The 23,831-nt window shown below is 40.6% G+C and overlaps 1 protein-coding gene and 1 pseudogene across 1 annotated transcript in view; both read right to left on the reverse strand.

Moving 5' to 3' along the window:
* Positions 1 to 2,626: 2,626 nt before the first annotated feature.
* Positions 2,627 to 23,831, reverse strand: part of NDC80 (NDC80 kinetochore complex component) — a 62,783-nt gene continuing 41,578 nt past the window's right edge. The window contains exons 14-17 of the mRNA XM_025931259.2: positions 18,891 to 18,983; positions 17,521 to 17,651; positions 15,100 to 15,202; positions 2,627 to 3,045 (exon numbers count right to left, since the gene is read on the reverse strand). Of these exons, the coding sequence (XP_025787044.1) occupies positions 2,908 to 3,045; positions 15,100 to 15,202; positions 17,521 to 17,651; positions 18,891 to 18,983 (465 nt within the window). The 3' untranslated portion in view covers positions 2,627 to 2,907. The remainder of the gene's footprint in view (positions 3,046 to 15,099; positions 15,203 to 17,520; positions 17,652 to 18,890; positions 18,984 to 23,831) is intronic.
* On the reverse strand, positions 15,891 to 15,973 carry LOC112868458 (U2 spliceosomal RNA; annotated as a pseudogene).

Below are 23,831 nucleotides of genomic sequence, written 5' to 3' on the forward strand. Positions count from 1 at the left end.
AGAGACAGAGAGAGACAGCATGAGTGAGGGAGAGGCAGAAAGAGAGGGAGACACAGAATCTGAAGCAGGCTCCAGGCTCTGAGCTGTCAGCACAGAGCCTGATATGGGGCTTGAACCCATGAACAGTGAGATCATGATCTGAGCTGAAGTCAGTTGCTTAACTGATTGAGCCACCCAGGTGCCCCAACTTGGAGACCTCTTAAAGATTCAGGTTTGGATTCTGATTTTTGGTTCAGTAGAACCAAAAGAACCAGTAGAACTTCTAGAATAAAATAGGTGAAAAGCATAGCGATGTTGGCAAGATTTTTTGTGTTTGGCAAAGATTCCTTAAATACTTCACAAAATGCAGAAAGTATAAAAGTAGAAATAAATTGGGCTTCATCAAAATTAACTTTTCCTCTTCAAAAGACACTATTAAGAAAATGAAAAGGCAAGCCATGGCCTGGAGAAAATATTTCCAAAACATGTAGGTCTTATACCTAGAACATATAAACAGCCTTGCAAATCAGTAATAAGAAACAACCCAGTAAAAATATGGGCAAATATTTGAAGATACCCTCGTCATGAAATATATGGCTGACAAATAAGCAGATGAAAAAATGCTTAACATTAAGGAAGTGCATATTAATATCACAATGAGATAGGACCACACTCCTTTAGGTCCCTTTAGGATGTCTAAAATTAAAGACTGACCATACTATATGTGGGTAAGGATGTGAGCAACTGGGAAGTCTCATACACTGTAGGTAGGAACATATGGTACCATCACTATAGGAAATATTTCACGAATTTTATAAAAGTCAAATATGCCCCTACCTTGTATGAACTAGCCATTCCACTCCTAGGTGTTTACCTGAGAAATGAAAGCATATGTCCGTACAAACACTTGAATGTTCATGACTTCGTTTGTAAGAAACTGTAAAGAACCCAAATACCCAACAGATGAATGGATAAACAAACTCAATATATTCATATAATGAAACACTAGTCAGCAAAAAGAAATGAACTACTGATATCCAGTGCAACCTGGACCTCCAAAAAAACATAGATCTCAAAATATTCCGCAAGAAGCCATGCAAACATATATACTAAATTATTATACTACAGTAACAGAAAGGAGAGCAGTGCTTGTCTGGGGATAGGTGTGGGACAGCTGTCAGGGGCAAGAGAAAAGATTGCAAAGGGCCACAAGGAAACTTAGTGGTGATGGATATATTCATTAGTTTGTGATGGTTTTCTAGGTGTATATGGATGTCAAAACTTACAAAAATTTGGGGCACCTGGGTGGCGCAGTCGGTTGAGCGTCCGACTTCAGCCAGGTCACGATCTCGCGGTCCGTGAGTTCGAGCCCCGCGTCAGGCTCTGGGCTGATGGCTCGGAGCCTGGAGCCTGTTTCCGATTCTGTGTCTCCCTCTCTCTCTGCCCCTCCCCCGTTCATGCTCTGTCTCTCTCTGTCCCAAAAATAAATAAACGTTGAAAAAAAAAATTTAAAAAAAAACTTACAAAAATTTAAATATGTATAGTTTATGTCAATACACTATAAAAGGTTCAGATTCTGATTCAGTAGGTGGGGCCAAGAGTGTTTTTAACTAAAACACCAAGTCCCAGGTGATGCTAATGCTGCAATTTCCATACCACATTTGAGTGGTAAACCTCTTGAGCTGTCTTTGTAATAAACAGATGTGTCATTTGAGTGCATGATAGATACATATGGCTGGCACCATACTGGATAGTGCAGATAAAATATTTCCATCATTGACGAAGGTTCTGCTGCATGTTAAGAGTCAAGATTCTCGACTACATTGGTGACTATTAATCGTGTCCTATTATCTCTCAATTATGACCTGTCTTTGTTCAACCCACTCACTCAGGCTGTGTGACCTCCTTTCACAAAGTTTTGCTGGAATTCCATTCTGGGCTCTTATATTGTGTACATTTCATTTTAACATGTTCTTCATTCTGACTTGCATTAGAGTTGTAATAAAGTTTGAATAGAAAGTTCAACTGGGGGCAGATGTCAGTTCAATTTAAGGAGCTTCCTAACAATTTAGACCTCCAAAAATCTTACCACTTCCTCACCATCCAAAACATACGTATTTCACAGCTCCTGTGGCTGGCTGTAGTCAGAGTTGTGTAATGTGTAATTTCCTGTGTGGCTTCTACTGCTATGAAGAGGTGTCATCAGAGGTAAATGAGAACTTCTCTAGAAATGAATTCTCATCTCTAAGGGGATTGAAGAAGATTATTTTATTTCTTCTGATTCTCACATTCCATATTCTTCTGCTTATTTCAGAGTAATGGTAGCATGAAACCAGAAAGATTCTTGGCTCTGAATAAGGAGTGAGTTGGACCATGTTTTTAGTTAAAGAGTCCTGACATTTGTATAGTTTATACCAGGGACTGGCAAACTTTGTGTAAAGGGCCAGATAGAACACATTTTTGGCTCTGCAGGCCATATGGTCTCTGTCTCCTATAATAAACATTGCCATTGTAGTATGAAAACAGTCAGATATGTCAATGAATGGGTGTGATTGCATGTGGTCCAGTTTGTTGACTCCTGGTTTAGATGAGAATAACTATCTTCTGACCATCTGAAGTTCAGTTGAGAAATCAGGGAAAAACACACTTTATTGATGTAATTTTATTAACTCTGGGTACATAATACAACTAGTCTTTCACACCTAAAGACAACAATCCAACAAGTTATCATAATTTCAGGTTATACATACTTTAAATTAATAAACTAGGTTTATAAAAGATATAAAAATATTTCACAGGCTTGGGAAGATATGGTCATGAGACTTCATTGTAAGGAGGGGTATAAGGATATGTTAAGAGATTTTTCAAACCTACAAAGGACATTTAAAAATTTACACTTGTTAATAAAGTTCTTGCTTAATTTTATCTTCATTCATCAGAAGCCTTAAGTAGAGCAGCTTTCTTTTTATACTTGTCTCCAATCTCTCTAATATTTTCCAAGAGATCTTCAGACATGTATTCTTCGTATTCTCTATCAACTTTAGCAATCTGCTCTTCAAGATGTTTCTAGTAGAAACAATAAACAATTGTTAATATAAAAAACATTAATTTCTTTCAAAGAATTTAATTGTGAAGTGTACAAACAAGCATGTAACAACTGTTAAGGGCAGGAGTAAAAGGGATGCTCTTGAATCTCCTTTTATGCCCTTTCCTAATCATTTCCCCAGAGCCAAACACTCTCCTGAACAGTGCTTTGCTATTCTTTATACTTTACCCTCCACCTCACACAGATATGTATGTATGTAACTCTAAACAATATACTAGTTTAGTGGTACCTGGTTTTAACCTTCATATTTACTGAATGATATTAAATATAATATTCTTTGACTTTTTTCCACCCAGTATTTTGATTCACTGATGTTAATGCAGATAGTTTCAGTTTATTTATGTACTGCTATATAGTTTCTACTCATGAATATATCAACATTTACTTATCCATTTTACTACAAACGAATTTTTATTTGTTCCCAGGTATGGTAGGCTGAATAGCAGCCTATTCAAAGATGTCCATGGCCTAATCCCCAGAGCCTGTGAATATGTTATCTTTACACAGCAAAGGAATTTTACAGATGTGATTATGTTAAGGATATTAAGAAAAGGAGACTATTCTGCATTGTCCTGGTGGGTCCAATATAATCACAAGGGTCCTGGTAAGAGGTAATCAGCAGTGTGAGAGTCAGAGGGAAAATATAAAGACAGAAGAGGTCAGAGGGGATAGAAGATGCTGTGCTGTTGGCTTTGGAGATGAAGAGGGCACAAGCCAAGGAGTGTAGTTGCCTCTAGAAAATGGAAAAAAACAACAGATTCCCCTCTAGAGTCTCTAGAAAGATTGTAGCCTGGGAGGCCCATTTTATACTCATGACTTCCAGAAATATAAGGAAATAAATCTGTGTTGCTTTAAGCCATTAAATTGGGGTAATTTGTTATAGCAGCAACAGGAAACTAATATAGGGTGTTTTCTCATGTGAATGATGGTTTAATGCTTTTGATATGGTGTGTGTACTTGCCAATAACCAGGTTGTTTTCTTACTATTTCAATTATACTGTAACAAATTACAATATACTAGATGGCTTGAAACAACAGGAATTTATTCTCTCATAGTTTTGGAGGATTAAAGTCCAAAATCAAGATGCTGACAGGGCCACTCTATCTCAAGGCTCTAGGGAAGAATCCTTTGCCTCTTACCAGCTTCTAGCAGTTCTGGGTAATACTTACCTTGCAGGTGTGTCACTCTAATTTCTGCCTCCATGTTCGCATGGACTATTATAAGGACATTAGTCCCTAGATTGAGGGCCTACTCTAATCTAGTATGACCTCGTCTTAACTACTACATCCACAAAGACTTTATTTTCAAATAAGGTCATGTTATGAGATTCTGGATAGACATGAATTTTGGGGGGAATACTAGCCAACGTAGTACAGTACCCCAGCACACAGTGTAAAAATTTAATTAAATACCTAGAATGGAACTGTACCATTTTATTGCCAAATTGTTTTCTAAAATTGTTAACATCAATTTAAAACCTGAGCAGTATAAATAAAAACTTGCAATTCTCCATATTCTTGCTGGCATTTAGTATTCTCAAACTTTTTTTTTTTGCCAATTTCTTAAGGGTGGGAAGTGGTGTATCTTTTCATATGTTTATTGGCCATATTAGCTTTCTGTGAAATTCCCATTCAAGTCTTTTGCCCACTTTCTGCACTTATTTTCCAGAGGTCATTATGTATCTGGATGTTAATTCTTTATTAGTTGTTTTTTTCCCTTTATTTATTAAAATTTTTTTTAATGTTTATTTTTGAGAGAGAGAGAGAGAGAGAGAGAGAGAGAGAGAGAGAGAGAGAGAGAAAGCACGCACAAGCAAAGAAGGGGCAGAGAGAGGGGGAGACACAGAATCTGAAGCAGGCTCCAGGCTCCAAGCTGTCAGCACAGAGCCAGATGTTGGGCTCGAACTCACAAGCTGCGAGATCATGACCTGAGCTGAAGTCAGACGTTCTACTGACTGAGCCACCCAGGTGCCCCTTCCCTTTATTTATCTGACAGCGAGAGCGAGAGCAAGAGCAGGACTGCATGAGCAGGGGAGAGGCAGAAAGAGAGGGAGACAGAGAGAGGATCCCAAGCAGGCTCCACACTGTCAGAGCAGAGCCCAACACAGGGCTTGAATCCACGAGCCAGAGCTGAAATCAAGAGTCAGGATACAACCTACTGAGCCACCCAGGTGCCTCCCTTTATTAAGTTGTTTAAAAAATATCATCTACTGTTTTGTGGCTTACCTTTCCACTCTTTATGTTTTGATATAGAGATCTTAATTTTAACAAAGCTGAATTTATAAATAATTTCTTTTGTGGTTTGTACTCCTTGTGTCTAATTTAAGAACTTCTTTACAACTCCTGAGGTGTATATATAGTGCCCGTAATTCTTCTAAAAGTTAAAAATTTAGCCTCACGTTAATTTCTTAATCCATCTTGAAGTGATTTGTTTCTAGGGTTTAAGGTAGGAATCCCAACTCCGTTAATTGAAAAATTCATTTCACCCCACTGGTTTGCAATAGTACCTCTCTCATGAATCAGTTTGTCTTTGCTCATCATCTATTTCTGTACTCTGAATCAGAGAGATTGGTTTATATGCATCAATACTACAATGGATTAGTTATTATAGCTTAACAACAATTTTTGAGCATCTAAACAGACAAAAAAGATTTTGTGCCCCTCAAGAAGGAAGGAGTCTAGAACAGGAGTCAGAAACCTCTTCCCGAAAAGGGCCAAATAATTTGGCTTGTGGACTATATGTAGTTTGCTGTCTCCTAGTCTAGAATACCAAGCCACATGAGGACCTACATGAGGCTCCAACCAGCAACTGCTCAAAGAAATGCTTTGCCCCAGAGGAAAAATATTCCATCTAAAGATACCATTAGATACAAACTCCTGTTTTCTTCAAACTTCACCAATTGTAAAATTTCCCCATATTAGGTTTTAAAGATGATTGGTAGACTTATGTGCTCCTTCCATACTTGCCAATTATGTGCCAACCATTATATGTTGTGAATGAATTTTTATTTTAGGCATCTATTATACATCATCCTTTGGAGAATGAGAAAGTAATTACTCAAATAGTTTTCTGGTCTCTGGTTAAAATTTAAATTAACTGGTTGAAAAAGAATCCATGGAAGGCTATAGAACCATTAAGTGGCTGAATTAGGAAGAAGTAGGTAGAATCCAGGTTTTGTGATATAGGATCCAGCATGTTTTTCCTAGTTCTTAGGAAAGTGAAGAGCACTGGCAAACAAGAAAATGCAGATCAATGTCTTTTAGCAGAAAGGAGGGGAGGTAGGATATTGAGAAGGAAAGCCGGCAAGAGAGGATAAAAAAGGGGCCAGCCAGATGTTGAAGCAGACACTCCCCTTGCATGCTTTTGGCTTCTGTAATCTTGCTTGCCTCTTGCATCGGCCAACTGTCTGCATAACACAACCGATAGTGACCCCCCCCATGCAGCCAATAAGATGTTTCCAAGTACCGAGAAGCTAGTCAGGCATAAAAGAAGGCCAGCACCAGGGCTCAGGTGTTAGCCTTTGGAGAGGACTCTGCTGGGCTGGCACTGGTACAAAATAATCTGTCTTTTCTGATTCCCTGAGTGCATGTTGCTTCCCTCTTCCTGGGTGCCAAGTATTTGCTGTAACATTTTTGGTGCGTTGGCCAGGAAGTCGACAGCCACGCTGGCCTGTTGAGCCACCACTGTTGGAGGCCAGCGGAGAGGCCACTTATCACCAGCCCATGTGACGGAAAGGAAGGCGTATCCACCGGTGATTTCACTGGACCCCGACCCTTGCCGGGCCTGACAACAGCCGGCCACCACTGTGCTTGAACGGACTCCAGGGGAATAGAAAAGGCCTGTTTCAGGATGTCAGATCGTAAGTGTCCTGGGGACATCAGAGTGAGTTCAGGCTCACTCTAGAGGTGAAAGGGGAGCTTGATCACCTCCCAGGCGACAGAGGTACGACACAGAACAGGGAAGTCTTGGGTGGAAGTCTGTAATCTGTCTGAATGTGTGTGTTGAATGCCTGTGCTCCACGGTTTTGGTTACAGAGCTTGAGTGGGTCCTACCCTGAAATTCCGATGACCTCATATGGCTCAAGGCAGGATCCAAGTCAGGGGTTTTATACTGACCTGCCAATGCTAAGAGATGTCTAATCCCCATGAGGGGAGTGGCCAGGCAGATAAAACAACCTCTTCTCTTGTGTTTGTCTTGTGACATCGTACATTGGGAGGGACCCATCTAGGATACTAGGATTGGGGGGGAAATTCCTCAAAACCAACGGTTTTGGAGTATATGATTAAGAATTTTAAAAAGGGATTTTCAGGTGACTATGGGGTCAAATTGACCCCCGGGAAGTTACACACCCTCTGTGAATTAGAATGGCCTACCTTCGGTATATGCTGGCCCCCTGAGGGCACCCTAGATGTCCCCACAGTCCAAGCTGTTTATAAAGTAGTTACTGGAGACCCGGGCCACCAGAACCCATTCCCATACATCGATCAATGGCTGGAAATAGCCCCAGTCAAGCTTCCTTGAGTCCGGTTCTGCGTTAATAGTAAGGGACAATGAAGGGTCTTAGTGCCACGGGGCGAGAAGAAGACCTCACAGCAGAAAAAATTACCCCCCATCTTCCAGGAAAATTCAGAAGTTCTTCCATTTCTACCACCATATGCCCCCAGCACCCCATCAATTGAGGGAGGGAAACCTCGCCTGCCTGACAGTCTACTCCCATCAGTCTCATCTCCGCCAGCAGCCAGTCCACCCCAACCAGAGACACCTGAACCGGTAGGAAGATGCCTTAGGTCTACAGCTCAAGGTCCAAGGTCCCTAATGGCAATTCAGATGCCACTGTGGGAGACTAGGGGAGACTAGGATGCCATTGACGGGATCCTATGAGAGGGGGGATCAATTTTCTACTACCAACCATTCTTCACTACTGACCTCCTCAACTGGAAACAGCACATACTGCCCTACTCTGAGAAGCCGCAGGTGATGATAGATCTCCTAGAATTCATATTTCAGTCTCACTTCCCTGCTTGGGTTGACTGTAAGCAGCTTCTGCTCACCCTTTTCAACACAGAAGAGCACCAATGAATAGTCACCGAAGCCAGAAAAAGGCTCCAGACTCAGGCACCAGATGGACAACTAGACTTTAAGGCTTGGGCATGGGAGGCTATGCCCGAAGAGAACCCTGCTGGGACCCCAACACAGAAATGGGAAGGGCCAGATTAGAAAGATACTGACTTGCCTCCCTCCAAGGGGTAAAAGCAGGGGCCAAAAGCCCACCAACATGGCAAAGGTATCTGAGGTCCTAAAAAGCAGGAGAGTCCAGCTGACTTCTATGAAAGATTACGTGAAGCCTTCAGATTTTACACTCCATTCGACTCAGAAGCCCCCCAAAACCAGCACATGGTCAATACTACCTTCATGGGATAGGCCCAAAGTGACATTAGACAGAAGTTCCAAAAATTGGAAGGATTCTCTAGAAAGAATCCCACTGAACTACTGAAAATTGCCAACAAGGTTTTTTTAAATTGGGATTGAGTTGCTAGAAAGGAGGCAGACCAAAGAATGAAACAAAAGGCAGCTCTGCTGGTCACAGCCTTGGGGCGACCATCCCCTCTAGAAGGGGCCCCACAGAAACCACAAGGGATTCAAGAACAAAAATGAAGGGCACCACGGGAACAGGATCAATGTGCCTACTGCAAGGAATCTGGACACTGGAAAAATGAATGCCCCAAATGCCAAAAGGGAAAACCAAAAACTTCTGCTCCAGCCTGCCACTACTAACCAGAACCACACAAGGCTGACCTGATTGGACTGGCAGGAGTGGACTCTGATTAGGAAAAACTGGCTTTATCCAACTGGACCCCCATGAGCCCATGGTCAAAATGAAGCCCAAGGCTAGACAATAGACTTCATGGTCGACACTGGGGCTGAACACTCTGTGTGACACAGAAGGTGGCACCTCTGTCTGGTCGAGAAGTCACCATCATAGGAGTCACTGAGATGCAAACCCAAAGGACATTTTGTGGTCCCCAACAATGCCAGCTGGGTGGTCACCAAGCAGTTCATGAATTCCTGTATCTACCTGACTGCCTGGTCTCACTGTTATGTAGAGACCTCCTTGACAAGTTGGGGGCAGGAATAGCCTTCACTTTGGATAGAGAGATACAATTGTGCCTAAATGAAAAGACCCAGCCCATGATTTTGTCCTTGATGATTCCACGAGAAGAGGAACGGAGATTATACACTTCCCCTCCTGGTGAGCCAACTGTGGCCCCCAAGCTAGAAGCTGAATTCCCTTCAATTTGGGCAGAAGGAAACCACCCTGGTCTGGCAAAAAAAACCACCCCCTAATATTAACTGACCTAAAGCCAGGGACTCAACCAGTCAAAATACACCAATATATGGTCCCACGGGTGGCACACCTGGGGATCGAGACACACTTGGACAGTTTACTCAAATGGGGACTTCTAAAATGACGTCAGTCCCCATGGAATACTCCCCTGCTGCCTGTGAAAAAGTCTGGGACAAATGATTACCACCCTGTACAGGACCTAAGAGCAATTAATGAAGCAGTCATCACACTACATTCAGGGTTGCCTAACCCATACACTCTACTAGGACTCATACCTTCTGAGGCAGGATGGCTCACATGTCTGGATTTAAAGGACATCTTCTTCTGTCTCTAGCTAAGGCCTAATTGTCAACCCCTATTTGCCTTTGAATGGGAAAACCCTACCACAGGAGCACAGGAACAATTCATTTGGACTAGGCTGCCACAAGGATTCAAAAATTCACCAAACTTGTGGGGCGCTGCCATCTGACTTAGCCAGGTTTCCGGGATGGGACTCCTCCAATAAATAAATGGACAATCTCCTGCTAGCCAGTTGCATGCAAACCAAAAGCTGGGAGGAACCAGGGCCCTACTCAGGCTACTATCAGAGGCGGGATACCGGGTATCAAAGAAAAAGGCACGGATCTGTCAACAGGAAGTTAAGTATTTGGGCTTCAAAATTACCCAAGGTAAATGGATGGTGGGAGCCAAAAGGAAACAGGCAGTCTGTGCCATTCCAGTTCCCACTACCCGTGGGCAGATCCGAGAGTTCCTGGGAGCAGCAGGATTCTGTTGAATATAGATCCCAGGGTTCTCGGAGTTGGCTAGACCTCTATACGAAGCACTAAAGGGGGGAAGAAAGGGCACCCCTTTTTTGGGACCCTAATCAAGAAGAGGTATTCAAGACCATAAAAACAAAACTTACAGAGGCACCAGCCTTGGGACTCCCAGATGTACCACGAGATTTCAACCTGTTCGTACATGAAAGCAATGGGGTAGCCCTGGGGGTTCTCACCCAGGAATTTCGTTGGACCTTGGCAAAGACCAGTGGCATACCTTTCAGAGCAGACTGACTCAGTTTCAGTAGGATGGCCACCCTGTTTGAGGGCCCTGGCAGCCACCACACTTTTAATCAAGGCAGCAGATAAACTCATGTTGGGACAAAACCTAAATATTAAGGTTCCCCATTCTGTTATTACCATGATGAATGCCAGAGGGCAACACTTGCTAACTCATGCTGGGATGACACAATATCAGGGAATACTATAGGAAGACCCATGAATAAGACTGGAAGCTGTAAAAACTCTAAACCCTGTCACTTTCCTGCTGGCAGCGGTGGGGCCCCCAGAGCATAATTGTTTAGAGGTACTTGATGAAGTATATTCTAGCTGACCCGAACTATCAGACAGGCCCTTACAAAATCCTGACCTCATCCTGTACACCGATAGCAGCAGCTTCATGAATGAAGGCAAAAGACATGCCGCTTATGCAGTAATCTCTGATTTTGAGGTCATAGAAGCAAAGGCCCTTCCACAAGGGTGGTCAGCCCAAAGAGCAGCTGTGGGCCCCAATAAGAACACTAGAACTCAGTAAAGACAAATGGGTCAACATACACACTGACTTGCGCTATGCCTTTGCCACTTTACATATACATGGGGCTCTCTACAAGGAGAGGACTTTTGACTGCAGGAGGAAAAGAAATAAAAAATCAGGAAGAAATCCTGAAAATATTAAGTGCAGTCTGGGAACTAAGGGAAGTAGCAGTCATTCACTGCAAGGGACACGAAAAAGACTCAGTGGCAGAAGGTAACTGATGGGCAGACGTTGCAGCTAAACAAGCAGCAGGAGAACAAAAAACACCTTCAAAAATCATGCTGGTCCTGGAACTGCCAACTTCCCCAAGGTACATAATCCAAGAAACAAAATGGGCACAACAGGAAAAGAGAAGCCAGACAAAAGAAAGATGGTGGGTACTTCTAGACCAAAGAGTATATATATGGGAACAGCTAGCCCACCAGGTGGCTCTCCCAAAAGCATGAGCTCACCCGCCTAGGAAAAACCGCCCTTGAAATCTTACTGAGCTGTTACTATGTAATTGCTCGACTCCCATCCCTCTGTACCTCGATCTCTCAACACTGCCCCTGTGCTCAAAATAACGCTAAATAAGGCCCTAATGGGCTCATGGGAATCTAATGCTGTGGTCAAGCATCCTTTGAAAATTTGGAGGTGGACTTTACCAAAATAAGACCCAGTGGAGGATATAAATTTCTTCTGGTATTCATCTGCACATTTTCAGGTTGGGTTGAGGCCTACCCTACACTCACCAAAAAAGCAAGAGAAGCAACTAATGCTCTGCTAAGGGGTATCATTCCCAGACATGGAATGCCGTTAACCATAGGCTCAGACAACGGCCCAACCTTTGTGCCCGAGGTGCTGCAACAAGTCCAAAACCCTAGGTATCCAATGGAACTTACATGCAGCCTACCGGCCCCAGAGTTCAGGGAAAGTGGAATGTGTGAACCAGACCCTTAATTAGCCATGGCCAAACTATGTCAGGAAACTAACTTGCCCCGGCCAGATATACTACCCCTAGTTCTCTGAATATGCTGTACACCACAGACAAAAATAGGATTCTCCCCATTTGAGATCCTATACAGAAGACCCCACCTACTAGTCAAATTCAGGGGAGACTTGACAGAGCTAGGGAATTTGGAAATACAAAAACAACTAAAAGGATTAGGGAAAACTATATTTGAGATACATAGATGGGTGACAGACAAGATACCCATTTCCCTAGGAACAACTCTACACCCTCAAAAACCTGGGGATCAGGTTTGGATAAAAGATCGGCAAAGGGAACCAATGAAACCTACCTGGAAGGGACCCTATTTAGTTGTGCTAACCATGCCCATAGCCCTCAAGGTTGCAGGACTAACTGCCTGGATCCACCGTTCACGAGTAGAGGCAGCCCATCTGTCACCTGATAACCACTTGGAATGGAAAGTAACTGCTAACCAGAAAAGTCCTCTACAGATCACCCTTAAGAAGATGGCAGACGATAAGCAGCCTGCAGCCAACACCTGAGAACACTCTATAACCAGAAGCTTAAGGAAATCATGAAGTGACCTAAGTGAATTACAGCAACTTGTTCTCTCAAATTTCATTGTCATCCCTATTTCTCTTTCCATACTTGTTGCTATACTCTTTGCTGTAGGGGCCGACACAAGTTATTCCTGCAGATTGGCACCTCAGTCACAAACCCTTGTTAGCCTTCCTCTACTTATTAGTGTCAGGCTGCCTTATTCTCCTTAGCTGTATATGATCTGAGTTGTGATTGATATCTTTCTCTGCATGTTTGTTCTCTGCCTTTATAACTGTCTCCTACCTCAGGATGGAATCATTCTCTCCAATGCTGAATCAGCCTTGTCTCCTATCCCTGTTGCACATATACCTGTTCCTAACATGCTCAAAAGGAATCTTCTCCACTTACCGTGTACTTGTTCCACTTACCACTGCCACTCTTGGAACCTTCCTCCCTGACTGGAGGGATGTGTCAAAGGATCTTCTGCTGTCTTTTGCCTCCATGAGGGAAAGCCCTATATTACAGGCCCAGGTTGCCCTATTACTCCACTATCTCTTCCTCTGCTCATATTCCCTTCCCTATTCCCATTCCTTCTCTTGCTCCTCTGGCCATAAAAGATGAGATAATACCATGCCTCTGTGCCATTGTTTATCCCCACATGCCAGACAGATGTTATAATGCTAGGAGGATCACTACCTTAACAGGAATGGGAGAACTTACTGGATGGGAAAAATAAAAATAAGACGCTATTGGGGGCTGCCTGATCCAACCTGCCCTGATGTTCTCCATGCCTGTTGGGTCACTGCTAACCCAACCTATTGGCCTTTGCCTAGACTTGAATTGGGCAGACCACTTGATTTAGATCCCTGTCTGCACCAGGTGTTGAGTACAACTCATCGCCTCCTCAATGATACCAATCCCAGTCTGGCCAGAGGCTGATGGCTCTGCTTTCCACAGGCCCCCCCGCCCCTTTAAGCAGCTACTCCAATCACACAGGCAACTGTAAATGTTACCCTATTAACTCCTCAACCACTTATTATCATAAATTATCCAAGGACCTAATGGATGACATAGAATGAGTGGCCAAATGTCTCGTGGTTTTACAGGATCAAGTAGACTCCTTAGCAGCAGTAGTCTTATAAGACGGGAGAGGGCTAGACCTGTTAACTCCTGACAAAGGAGGACAGTATCTCTTTCTAAATGAGGAATGCTGCTTCTATGTTAACCAATCAGGGATAGTTAGAGATATGGCCCAACAACTAAGGGAGTGGATCATCAAACAGAGGCAAGAATTAGCAGACTCATGGAACTCTTGGAGCAACATATGGAACTGGGCATCCTGGATCCTCCCTTTAGCTGGTCTTCTCCTAATGCTTTTCATAGCCCTCCTGTTTGGTCCTTATATTCTGAACATGCTAACCAGGTTTGTTTCCTCTGGCCTAGAAGTTATAAACTCCAGATGATGCTCCAGTTGGACCATTATAGCTGTCACTACTCCCCATTGGATGAAGAACCCTACCTATCACACCCCTCCCTTTGATGCCCCTGTTCAGCAGGAAGAAGCCAGAATGGTTTTTGCCCCTCCTCCTGTGACAGCAAGGGGTTCCCTGCCCCCCACAAACTGATTTTCTCTAAGGCAACAGAAGCCTGAGAATCAAGAGGGGGTAATGAGAAGGAATGCGGGCAAGAGCAGATAAAAAAGGGGCCAGCCAGATGTCTGAGGCTGGATACTCCCCTTGCATGCTTTTGGCTTCTGTAATCTTGCTTGCCTCAGTTGCATCAGCCAGCTGCCCATGTAGTACAACCGATAGTACCCCACCCCATGGTGCAGCCAATAGAATGTTTCCAAGTGCCTAGAAGCTAGCCAGGCATGAAAGAAGGCCAGCACCAGGGCTCAGGGCTCAGCCTTTGCAGGTGACTCCTCAGGGCTAGCACTGGTGCAAAATAAACAGTCTTTTCTGATTTTCCGAGTGCGTGTCACTTGTCTCTTTCTGGGTGTCACGTATTTGCTGTAACAATACCATATGTTCTGTTTTCAATAAATGGAAGACTGTCAATGTGATATAATGAGTTTTTTTCCTCTTAATCCATTCACAATTGGAAATATATTGCCATCTAAAAAACTACCCAGGAATTTTAAAGTTTAGCATTTGCCTTGGCTTTTGGACTCCATACAGCAGATTGGAGGAACAGTGTTATTGTTGAACTTTCAAGCTATGCTTCATGTTTCCTAAGTACTCTATTCAATATTTTATAAGTACTCTACATGAAATTAACAGAGAGGAAAAATATTTGTCATAACACATGTTCTTTCATTTTAGTGGATTCTAAAGTGTGTTGATATGTTTTCAGTATGCAGAATGTGGCTTGGCACATCATGATATAATAAATATCATTATATGCTGTTTATGTGAAAAAAACAGATTACTTTATGAAATGCACAGATGTCCCCTTACCATACCACTAAACAAGATTCTTCTGATAAATTTTCACTAGAACATATTTTCCATAGAAATGCAATTTATCATTTGTATCTGTAGAAGCAAAACGGAAATATCATTTTAAAAAGCTTTCTTAGCATGTAGGGGAGACCTTCATACACTTACCTCTACAGACCCTACATGTGTAGCAACCATCTCTAAAAGACGCTGCAAGTTATTTCCCACTTTTCGTCTTTCTTCGGTTGTGGTCTGCACAACTAGTTGGTATCTGTAGAATAAACAGTCTTACTTGTGTTGCTTAGGAAAAACTTAATGTATCAGTTCTAGTTAGCTCACTTCTTTTCATATTCAATAAGACCACGTTGTGATTGTATATGTGCTGTTTACTTCTCAACCATTGACACCAAAAAACATTTTCAAAGATCCTTTGCAAGCAACAAAACAATACAGCACCAAAACCTCATGCTTTAACATATAAAACCTGGGAGCAAATGGTCTTAATTGAATCTCCAAAAAGACTGTAAACTTAAATGCTTTCAGGGGCAAGGCATTAAATACATTTGAATGGGGGAGTGGGAGTCTTTACCTTTAGGCATGCAAATTCAAATTAAAAACAAAAACTGCAAGCCAAAAAACCCTTCAGCTGAGTTTTTTATCCCTAAACTACAAATAAGCAAATGAAGAGGTATGATTTTCTGAAGGGTTGTACTTCTAACCTAAAAGTGAAAATTTTTTAGTTGAGGGCCCCTTTATTGAAACTTTAGAAAAAAGAGCATATGGATTACCTATTCGGTATGTTGATTTTACATAGGTTGCATGAGAGAATTATACACAAAAAGGCAGAATATTCTTTCAAAAAGGGATGTCGCTATTTTAGTTACTGTTAATAAACAATGTGGCTAAAACTTTTCCTATGTAAGGTTTAAAATAAGGGAAACCAAGAGAGAAAACTTGACAGTGTGTAATTTGATAATGAAGAACTTCTAAGAAATGTAACATAATACTACACTTGATCTTAGCCAAAAGGCCGAGAAGCGATGAGAAATGTAACATAATATATAGTTATGCTGCTTGTTTGGAAATATGTATTTGTTCCAACTGGACTGATATATTATGTAGCAATTTGAGCATAATGCAAAATTTGTATTTGCTTATGCCATTTCCTTCCTTCCTTTTTTTTTTTTTTTTTGTAAGTTTATTTATTTATTTTTGTACTCTCTACACCCAACATGGGGCTCAAACGCACAGTCCTGAGATTAAGAGTTGCATGCTCTTCCAACGGAGGCAGCCAGGCATTCCTATATGCCTTTACCTTCTTGAGAAACACTAAGTGAACGTAGAAAGCTGTACTCAGCTGAATCCAGATGCAAAGGAATACACAAAACACATTAGCCCACAAATGTGTGTGTGTACCAGCTCTGTCAGTTCATTGCATTGTGTGATGAGCCACATGCATCCACATCTGGTGATCTTTCCATCTGAGGGGCACCTGGGTAGATCAGTTGGTTAAGTGTCTGACTTTAGCTCAGGTCATGGTTTGTGAGTTCAAGCCCCACACTGGGTCTGTCAGTGCAGAGCCTGCTTTGGATCCTCTGTCCGCCTCTCTATCCATCCCCAGCTTGTACTCACTCTCTCTCTCTCTCTCAAAAATAAATAAAAACATTAAAAAAAAAAACTTTCCATCTGATTTTAGGTAATCCTCCTTCCACCCCATCTCAATAATTTACAAGTTGCAACCCTTGAATGCTCATTCCCATAGGCAAACTTCAAGTCTTTTTAAGATAAAGTGTCATATTTATCATAGCATTTATGTATTTCTTAACCATTTACAATGTGTACAATTGTGCTAACATTTTTGTTAGGTTCCTATCTTTTGTTTGTGTGTCACTGACAGAGATTTTGAGTGTTGTGCCCTAATCCCAATTTTCCTATAAGTCCTGATTTTTTATTGCATGATTTTGTGGTGCCTATTATGAGGACACAAGTTGTGTTATAGAACGATTGTATGATTTATAGTATATAGTTTACTATATAATACATGTGATCTCTAGAAAGTATACATATCTTAAAAATACTAACAAATAGCCAAAGTATTTAAATTGATTTAAAATTTTATGTTGTTTTCAGGGTTTAAAAGTTATTTATTAATTAGATCTAAAAATAAATGATTCCTGGGGCACCTGGGTGGCTCAGTCTTGTTATGCATCTGACTCCTGGTTTCGGCTCAGGTCATGATCTATTCATGGGATGGAGTCCTGCATCAGGCTCTGTGCTGACAGCATGCAGCCTGCTTGGGATTCTCTCCCCCTCTCTCTTTGCCCCTCCCCTGCTTGCATGCATGTGTTCTCTCAAAATAAATAAATAAAAACATTTAAAAAGGAATGATTTTTTATAATAGTTGCAGAATATATTTGTTTAGGGACAGTATCTCAAGTTATAAGCTGCTTTCATGTAAGTACTGTTCATTACTCCTTCTCCCCCAAATAGCTCTATAATATAAATCAAAGCAAATAAATGAAGATCTAGTAAAAAGTTAAATAATTAACCTGAAAATACACATTATAAATCTTGGTGACACAAACTTACTCTCGCTGAATAGCATCTAATTCATTCATAGCTTCACTGAGGCCCTCGTTAACAGCGCTCTCCAGCAGGTGCTTGTGCTTCTCCAAGGACTCCAGCTCATTGGCACATTTTTTGTCCTCTTCTTCAGCTTCCTATCAAGATAAAGCCACCCTTGTGGTGTGTGATACTCAAGTTCTATATACTCCATATACTATGTATACTCTACGTACCATATATATGTGAAGCATTGAAAAAAATCAGGTCGCATCACCATTTGTATTCTCAGAATGTGTACTATTTTACATGTAAGAGACTTTAAAATGCTCCGTTGGGAATTTTATAGTGTCAACCTAAATGCAATCTAAATGTGACCTTCTCAACAGGCCTGTATAGAATTCACTCAGCAGTACTTTCAAGTATGTACTATAGGAAATCTTATGATACTGATTTGAATTTTTCCTATGATCATCAAAAAGGCCTTTTATATAGGCAAAAATGTGGGTCACTTTCATACTACTTTTATTTCACAAGTGTATTAATTATGCACAGGCAAAGGAGCTCAGGGTCATCAATTCTTAGGTTTCTCAAAATGAAATATGAGAGCCTTTCACTGAAGTGCTTTAAGAGAATAAACTGAGGTACTGTCATGGAGAACATATGAAAATATACAAATGATTACCAATTGCCTCATATTTCACATGTAGATCACATTACCGTGGCATATTTTCTAAAAATTTTACCCTGCCTAACAAAATGTATAGTCCCTAAACATAATACAGTACAAGGCCAAGAGATAAGTTTTCAATTCCTGCTACTTTTTTGGTGTAACCAAGTAAATAATATTGGTATGACTAAAATTTTCACCTAAATTGGATAGGTGGTAATGAACAGTCACATGAGTGCTTCCCTAAGTAAAATGCTGGCCAGAAAGGGGATGAATTAGAGGTGGTGGGAAATGAACCCACATTCTAGATTTCATACGAATGGTCTTTGAAATTTGGTCAAGAGAGTCAGTTTGCAATGACTCTTTACAGGCTATCCCACATACACAGGCCTTACTGGAGGTTTATGCTTTAGGAGTACTTAACACTAAATCTCTATAAAAGGTAGAAGAGATTATTTTTAAAACATGTTTTGGTCTTACAAGCATGCAGAATCTTATAAACAAGTCTAAAATATTAATTAGACAGTAAACATGTTCTAGGATATAACAGCCCAATTCCAGAAAAAAATCCTTTAAAAGAACAAAATAACTCTTTAAAATAAACTTTGGAAGATGAGACTAAAACACAAGTTATAGGATATGGCTTAGAGATTCAGTTAGATGTCGGAACATGTAAATATTATGACATAGTTTGGCTCACCTATATAGACTATGACAAAGTTCTTACCTTAACTTTTTGTTGGTAAAGATCATCCAGCTTTTGAACTTCTTCTTTCAGAGTTCTTACACCTCTCCTGCTTTCTGTTATCATTGTATTTAACTCGGGGAAAAAAAGTTTGGTTGAGAAATCACAACCATACATCAAAAACATCTTAATAAGTTATAGAACTTTCATATTATCAAGTCTACTAACTGAACCATGTTATTCTCACCTATCATTTATACCCCAAATTTATTATTCCCCAAAGAGGAATTTCAAACAACAACAAAAAAACTTATGTTTTTTAACATATAATACTTAAATGCAGAGTGGCATTGGTTAGGAATAAAAAATGTGGCTTAATTCTCAGTAAAATAATGATACCAATAACTTCTTCCACTAGTAGCTGTGGGAGTGTCTTTAAGCTCTATACTGTAACAATATTATACATATTACATATACTCTTAACATTTTAATATTAATTTATTAGTACATATAAGTTGTTTTGCCCTCTAGTTTTGAAGTCTAGCTTTACTTAGACTTGATCTATTTTGTTAGCTATCTAGTTTCCAATTTGTTTACTTTCTAGGAGAAAAGAGAAGTATGAATAGTGATTTCATTGATGTCTGCTAACTGGTTATTAGTCAGTGCTTCCTTCCAAAAAGTAATAAAGTAACCACATTTAGTCTTATTAAACTTTGAGCTTTAAGATCTGTTGAAACCAAAACTAAAGAAAAAAAAGTGTTTCCAAAGTTCAATTCCTGTCAACAAGTGCTAATACCAGGTGATACCAGTAATTAATACGGAACGTTTTCCAGCTAGACCAAGAAGGTATTTCTTGCATGAAACAGAATATAGCAAAATGTATAAATAAGCTGGATATATTTTTTTTAAGTTTATTTATTTTTGAGAGAGAGTGAGAGAGCGAGCGAGCACAAGCTGGGGAGGGGCAGAGAGGAGAGACAGAATCCAAAGCAGGCTCCAAGCCATCAGTGCAGAGCCTGACGTGAGGCTCGAACTCACGAACTATGAGATCATGACCTGAGTCAAAACCAAGAGTCGGACCCTCAACTGACTGCGCCACCCAGGCGCCCTGCTGGATCCTTCCTTAAAAGAACGATTCAACACATATATGAAGTTATAAAAAAATTATGTTTATATATATATTTGGGAAAAATTTAATGAAGCAATTGTTATTTGGTAAAAGATAGGATGGTAAAATGACTACATATTTATTAAAAAAAACTTGCATATACTTCACATTCAATTATCAAAGTCCGTTAGTAAGGAATATTCTTTTCCTATTTTACAAATGAGAAGAGTTGGCTAGAATAAATGCTATTCACTTAGGATCATGCAACCAGCATATGCCCCGAACTCCAAACTACATGTTCTACTAACTCCAAGGACTTTTCTATACCACCTGACTTTCAAGTTATTTTAAAGGATGGAGTTACTGAAGCTACTGTTGGGCAGGAAAAAATTTTCTCTGCCATTAAAATTCTTTTGGCTGATCTAAGAATTAAACTGACATGAGACCGATTAACAGGAGAGAATCAAATTTAATCTCGTATGTATGGGGAATCCACAAAGATATGAGATTCTAAAGACAGGCAAAATGAAGTATGAGTGTTATCCTGAACTAAGGATAAGGGTAGGGGCCTGGGACTTCAAGAAAAGGACAGCAATTCATGGGAAGATGAAAAGAGTAAGTGTTTGTTGAACAAATGTTTGCTGGGCCACACAGACACAATGGGACACAGAAAGGAATTTTAACAAAGGGACTTTGCTAAGTTCCTCCCTGTCTACCACCCCCAGTTTATATTATACTGTAGTTATCTGTGGTGATAGCTGTCTTCTGGGAGCAGATCCTTTAAATTCTTTTAGGCAGTTAGGGGATGGAGATCAAAGTTTCTGAGTCTTTTGGGCCTTGAATGTTTTCAGCTCTAAATAAGCTGCATGCCAAATGGCACATCTTGGGACAATGTGCCCTTGGCCTTGACACTATAAACTTCCAGTCTAAAGACATGTTATTTCTGAAATAACTACTAAATTAAACAAGTTGTTGCATTAAGTTTACCTGCAATAAGACCAATGGACACCCAAATAATCAGACTTCCACTAGGCTGTCATGTTTGGTCAAAATCATGTTTACTTATCTCTGAGCAGCTTCTACCTTCCATGTAAGCTTTATCAAAGTTTCATCAATTGAACATTCCCTCCAGTTACAAAAATATACATTTCCATGGTGGCAAATAAGGAAAAGCTTAAAGAAAATAACAATTACCAATAATACTACAATCCCAAAGAACCACTATTCATATTTGGCATACTTCTTCTAGTATTTTTCATTCATTCATTCATTCATTCATTCACTCATTCATTCAATAAGCAAGTGTCCAGCAGTTTATAAGCAAAGAAGATATCATTAGTTACTTTAATTAGATGATTTTTTTTCTTCTGTCATTGAGAAGACAGAAGCCACTAGAATAGAATTCCATCACTTCTTGCCTTCAGTCAACCCAACCAAAATATTTGTTTGAGACCTTTCCTTCTTCCTTCCAGTCAGTTTCAGGATGCAGGACACCCATTTTACTCATGAAGATAAGCAACACATTTAGCTCTTTTCTGGACCCCAAGCCTTCATATTTCTTCATGAACCATATTCAAACCCATCAATCCTTTTTGATCATAATTTCTTAAACTTTACTATCTTTCCCTTGAATGCACTCATCTTAAAAACAATTTTTTTAATGTTTATTTATTATTGAAAGACACAGCAAGACAGAGCATGAGCATGGGAGGGGCAGAGAGAGGAGGAGACAGAGAATTTGAAGCAGACTCCAGGCTCTGAGTTGTCAGCACAGAGCCTGACGCAGGGCTCGAACCCACCAACTGCAAGATCATGACCTGGGCCCAAGTTGGATGCCCAACCGACTGAGCCACCCAGGTGCCCCTGAACGCACTCATCTTTAAAACCAAACAACTCCCTCCCCCACCAAAAAACCCCACTGCACAAAAATGAAAACCTTTTCCATACACCACTTCCTATTATTCCATTTTCTTTCCTCAGACTCAAACTTTTGTGATAGTCTAATTTGTAGTAGTTCATAGAGAGTAGACTATTCATATTCTACAGCATCTTCCTCTACTACCATTAAACTTCAGTCTATAATAATATGCTTTCTGGCTCCTCTGCTTCACGAAGTTGCTTTTGCAGATATCACCAGTAACATCTCAATTACTAAAGTCAATGAACACCTTTCAGACTTAATCTTATTAGATATCTATCTAACATTTGTAGTTGCTGATCACTCCCTCCTGAAATTCCCTTCCTTGGTTTCTATGACCATGGAAGCTCCTAGTTTTCTCTTTTAAGTTTTGAGAGGTCCTTCTAATTCTTCCTTACAGATTTCTCTTTCTCTGCTTGTACTTTGGTAGTGGATGTTCTCCCAGGATTCTGATCTTTGCTGTATTCTTATCTATTCACTTGTGAGAGCTCTCTTTCTCTCTCTTTCTGTCTCTCTCTCATTTTCACACCTGAAAGATCTCCTGGCTTTAATTACTACATGCTAAGAGATACTTATTTACAACTATGCCCAAACTTAAACTTCCTACAGGGCATTCTCCACTCTGATGTCCTAGAGACCTGAAACTCAGCATACCCCAGCCTGAAATTCTTCTATACCCTTCTCTTGTATTCTTTATCAACGTTCTAGAATGTCACCACTGAAAGATCCTCTTCTTGACCAAACCATTCATGCTCTCCTGAACTCTTCTTTCTTTTTTTAAATATTTATTTTTGAGAGACACAGAGCATGAGTGGGGATGGGCAGAGAGAGAGAGAGAGAGAGAGGGAGATACAGAATCTGAAGCAGGCTTCGGGTTCTGAGCTGTCAGCACAAAGCTCGACAGGGGCTTGAACTCACAAACTGCAAGATCATGACCTGAGCTAAAGTCAGACACCTAAATGACTGTGCCACCCAGGTGCCCCTGACCTCTCTTTCTGGCTTGTGTTTGTCCTCTATATTGTTCAGATTTAGCAAGAACCATGCTAAGACAATTTAATCAGAATCCCTAACCTCAATATCTAATCAGGTTCCTCATTCTCCAACATCTCCCAGTTGATATCTGATCACCTTGACCTGCCTTCAGTATAAACCCTATTAGGTCGGTTTAGACAGAATCCTCCCTTACCCCTAGCATTTCCCTCAGTAAATTTTTATCCACTGATCTGCACACTACTCCTTGGTTATTAATTCCCAGTTTTTCTTTCAGTTGTACTTGGAGATAAGCCCAATGTTTCTCACCTACTATAAAACTTCTTTGTAATAGCTCCCCCTTGAATAAAGTCTACCTTACCACCATTAAGTGTCATGGCTAATTTTTCTTTTCCTTTAACAGCATATACCAAAGGTGGACACCTGCATTCTTAATTTCTTTCTTCCTTAACCTTCACATCCAAATAGACCACTATATTACATAGTCTCAATCTTTATATTTCTTTTTTCCATTGTCACTGCAATAGCCTTGGTTTGAGGCTTTACTTATCACTCAGGATACTGTTAGGTCTCTTAACTGTGTGTCTCTAGTTTCATGTACCTCTAACTTAGTCTTCAAAATGCCAACATCGTGGGCTTACTAAAATACACAGGTGTTGGGGCACTTGGGTGGCTCAGTTGGTTAAGTGTCTGACTTTGGCTCAGGTCATGATCTTATGGTTGATGCATTTGAGCCCCGCATTGGGCTCTGTGCTGACAGCTCAGAACCTGGAGCCTGCTTCTGATTCTGTGTCTCCCTCCCTCTCTCTCAAAAATAAAAGAAACATTAAAAAAAAAAAAATACACAGGTGTTCTGCTTTCTCTTAAAAATCTTCAATGGTATCTGGTGCCTACAGAATAAGAATGCAACCAGTAATCAAGAACAGCAAGCTCCAGGGCACCTGAGTGGCTAAGTAGGTTAAATGTT

Source organism: Puma concolor, chromosome D3 (assembly GCF_028749965.1).
Source record: "Puma concolor isolate L17-30 chromosome D3, mPumCon1.1.hap2, whole genome shotgun sequence".
Lineage (NCBI taxonomy): Eukaryota > Metazoa > Chordata > Mammalia > Carnivora > Felidae > Puma > Puma concolor.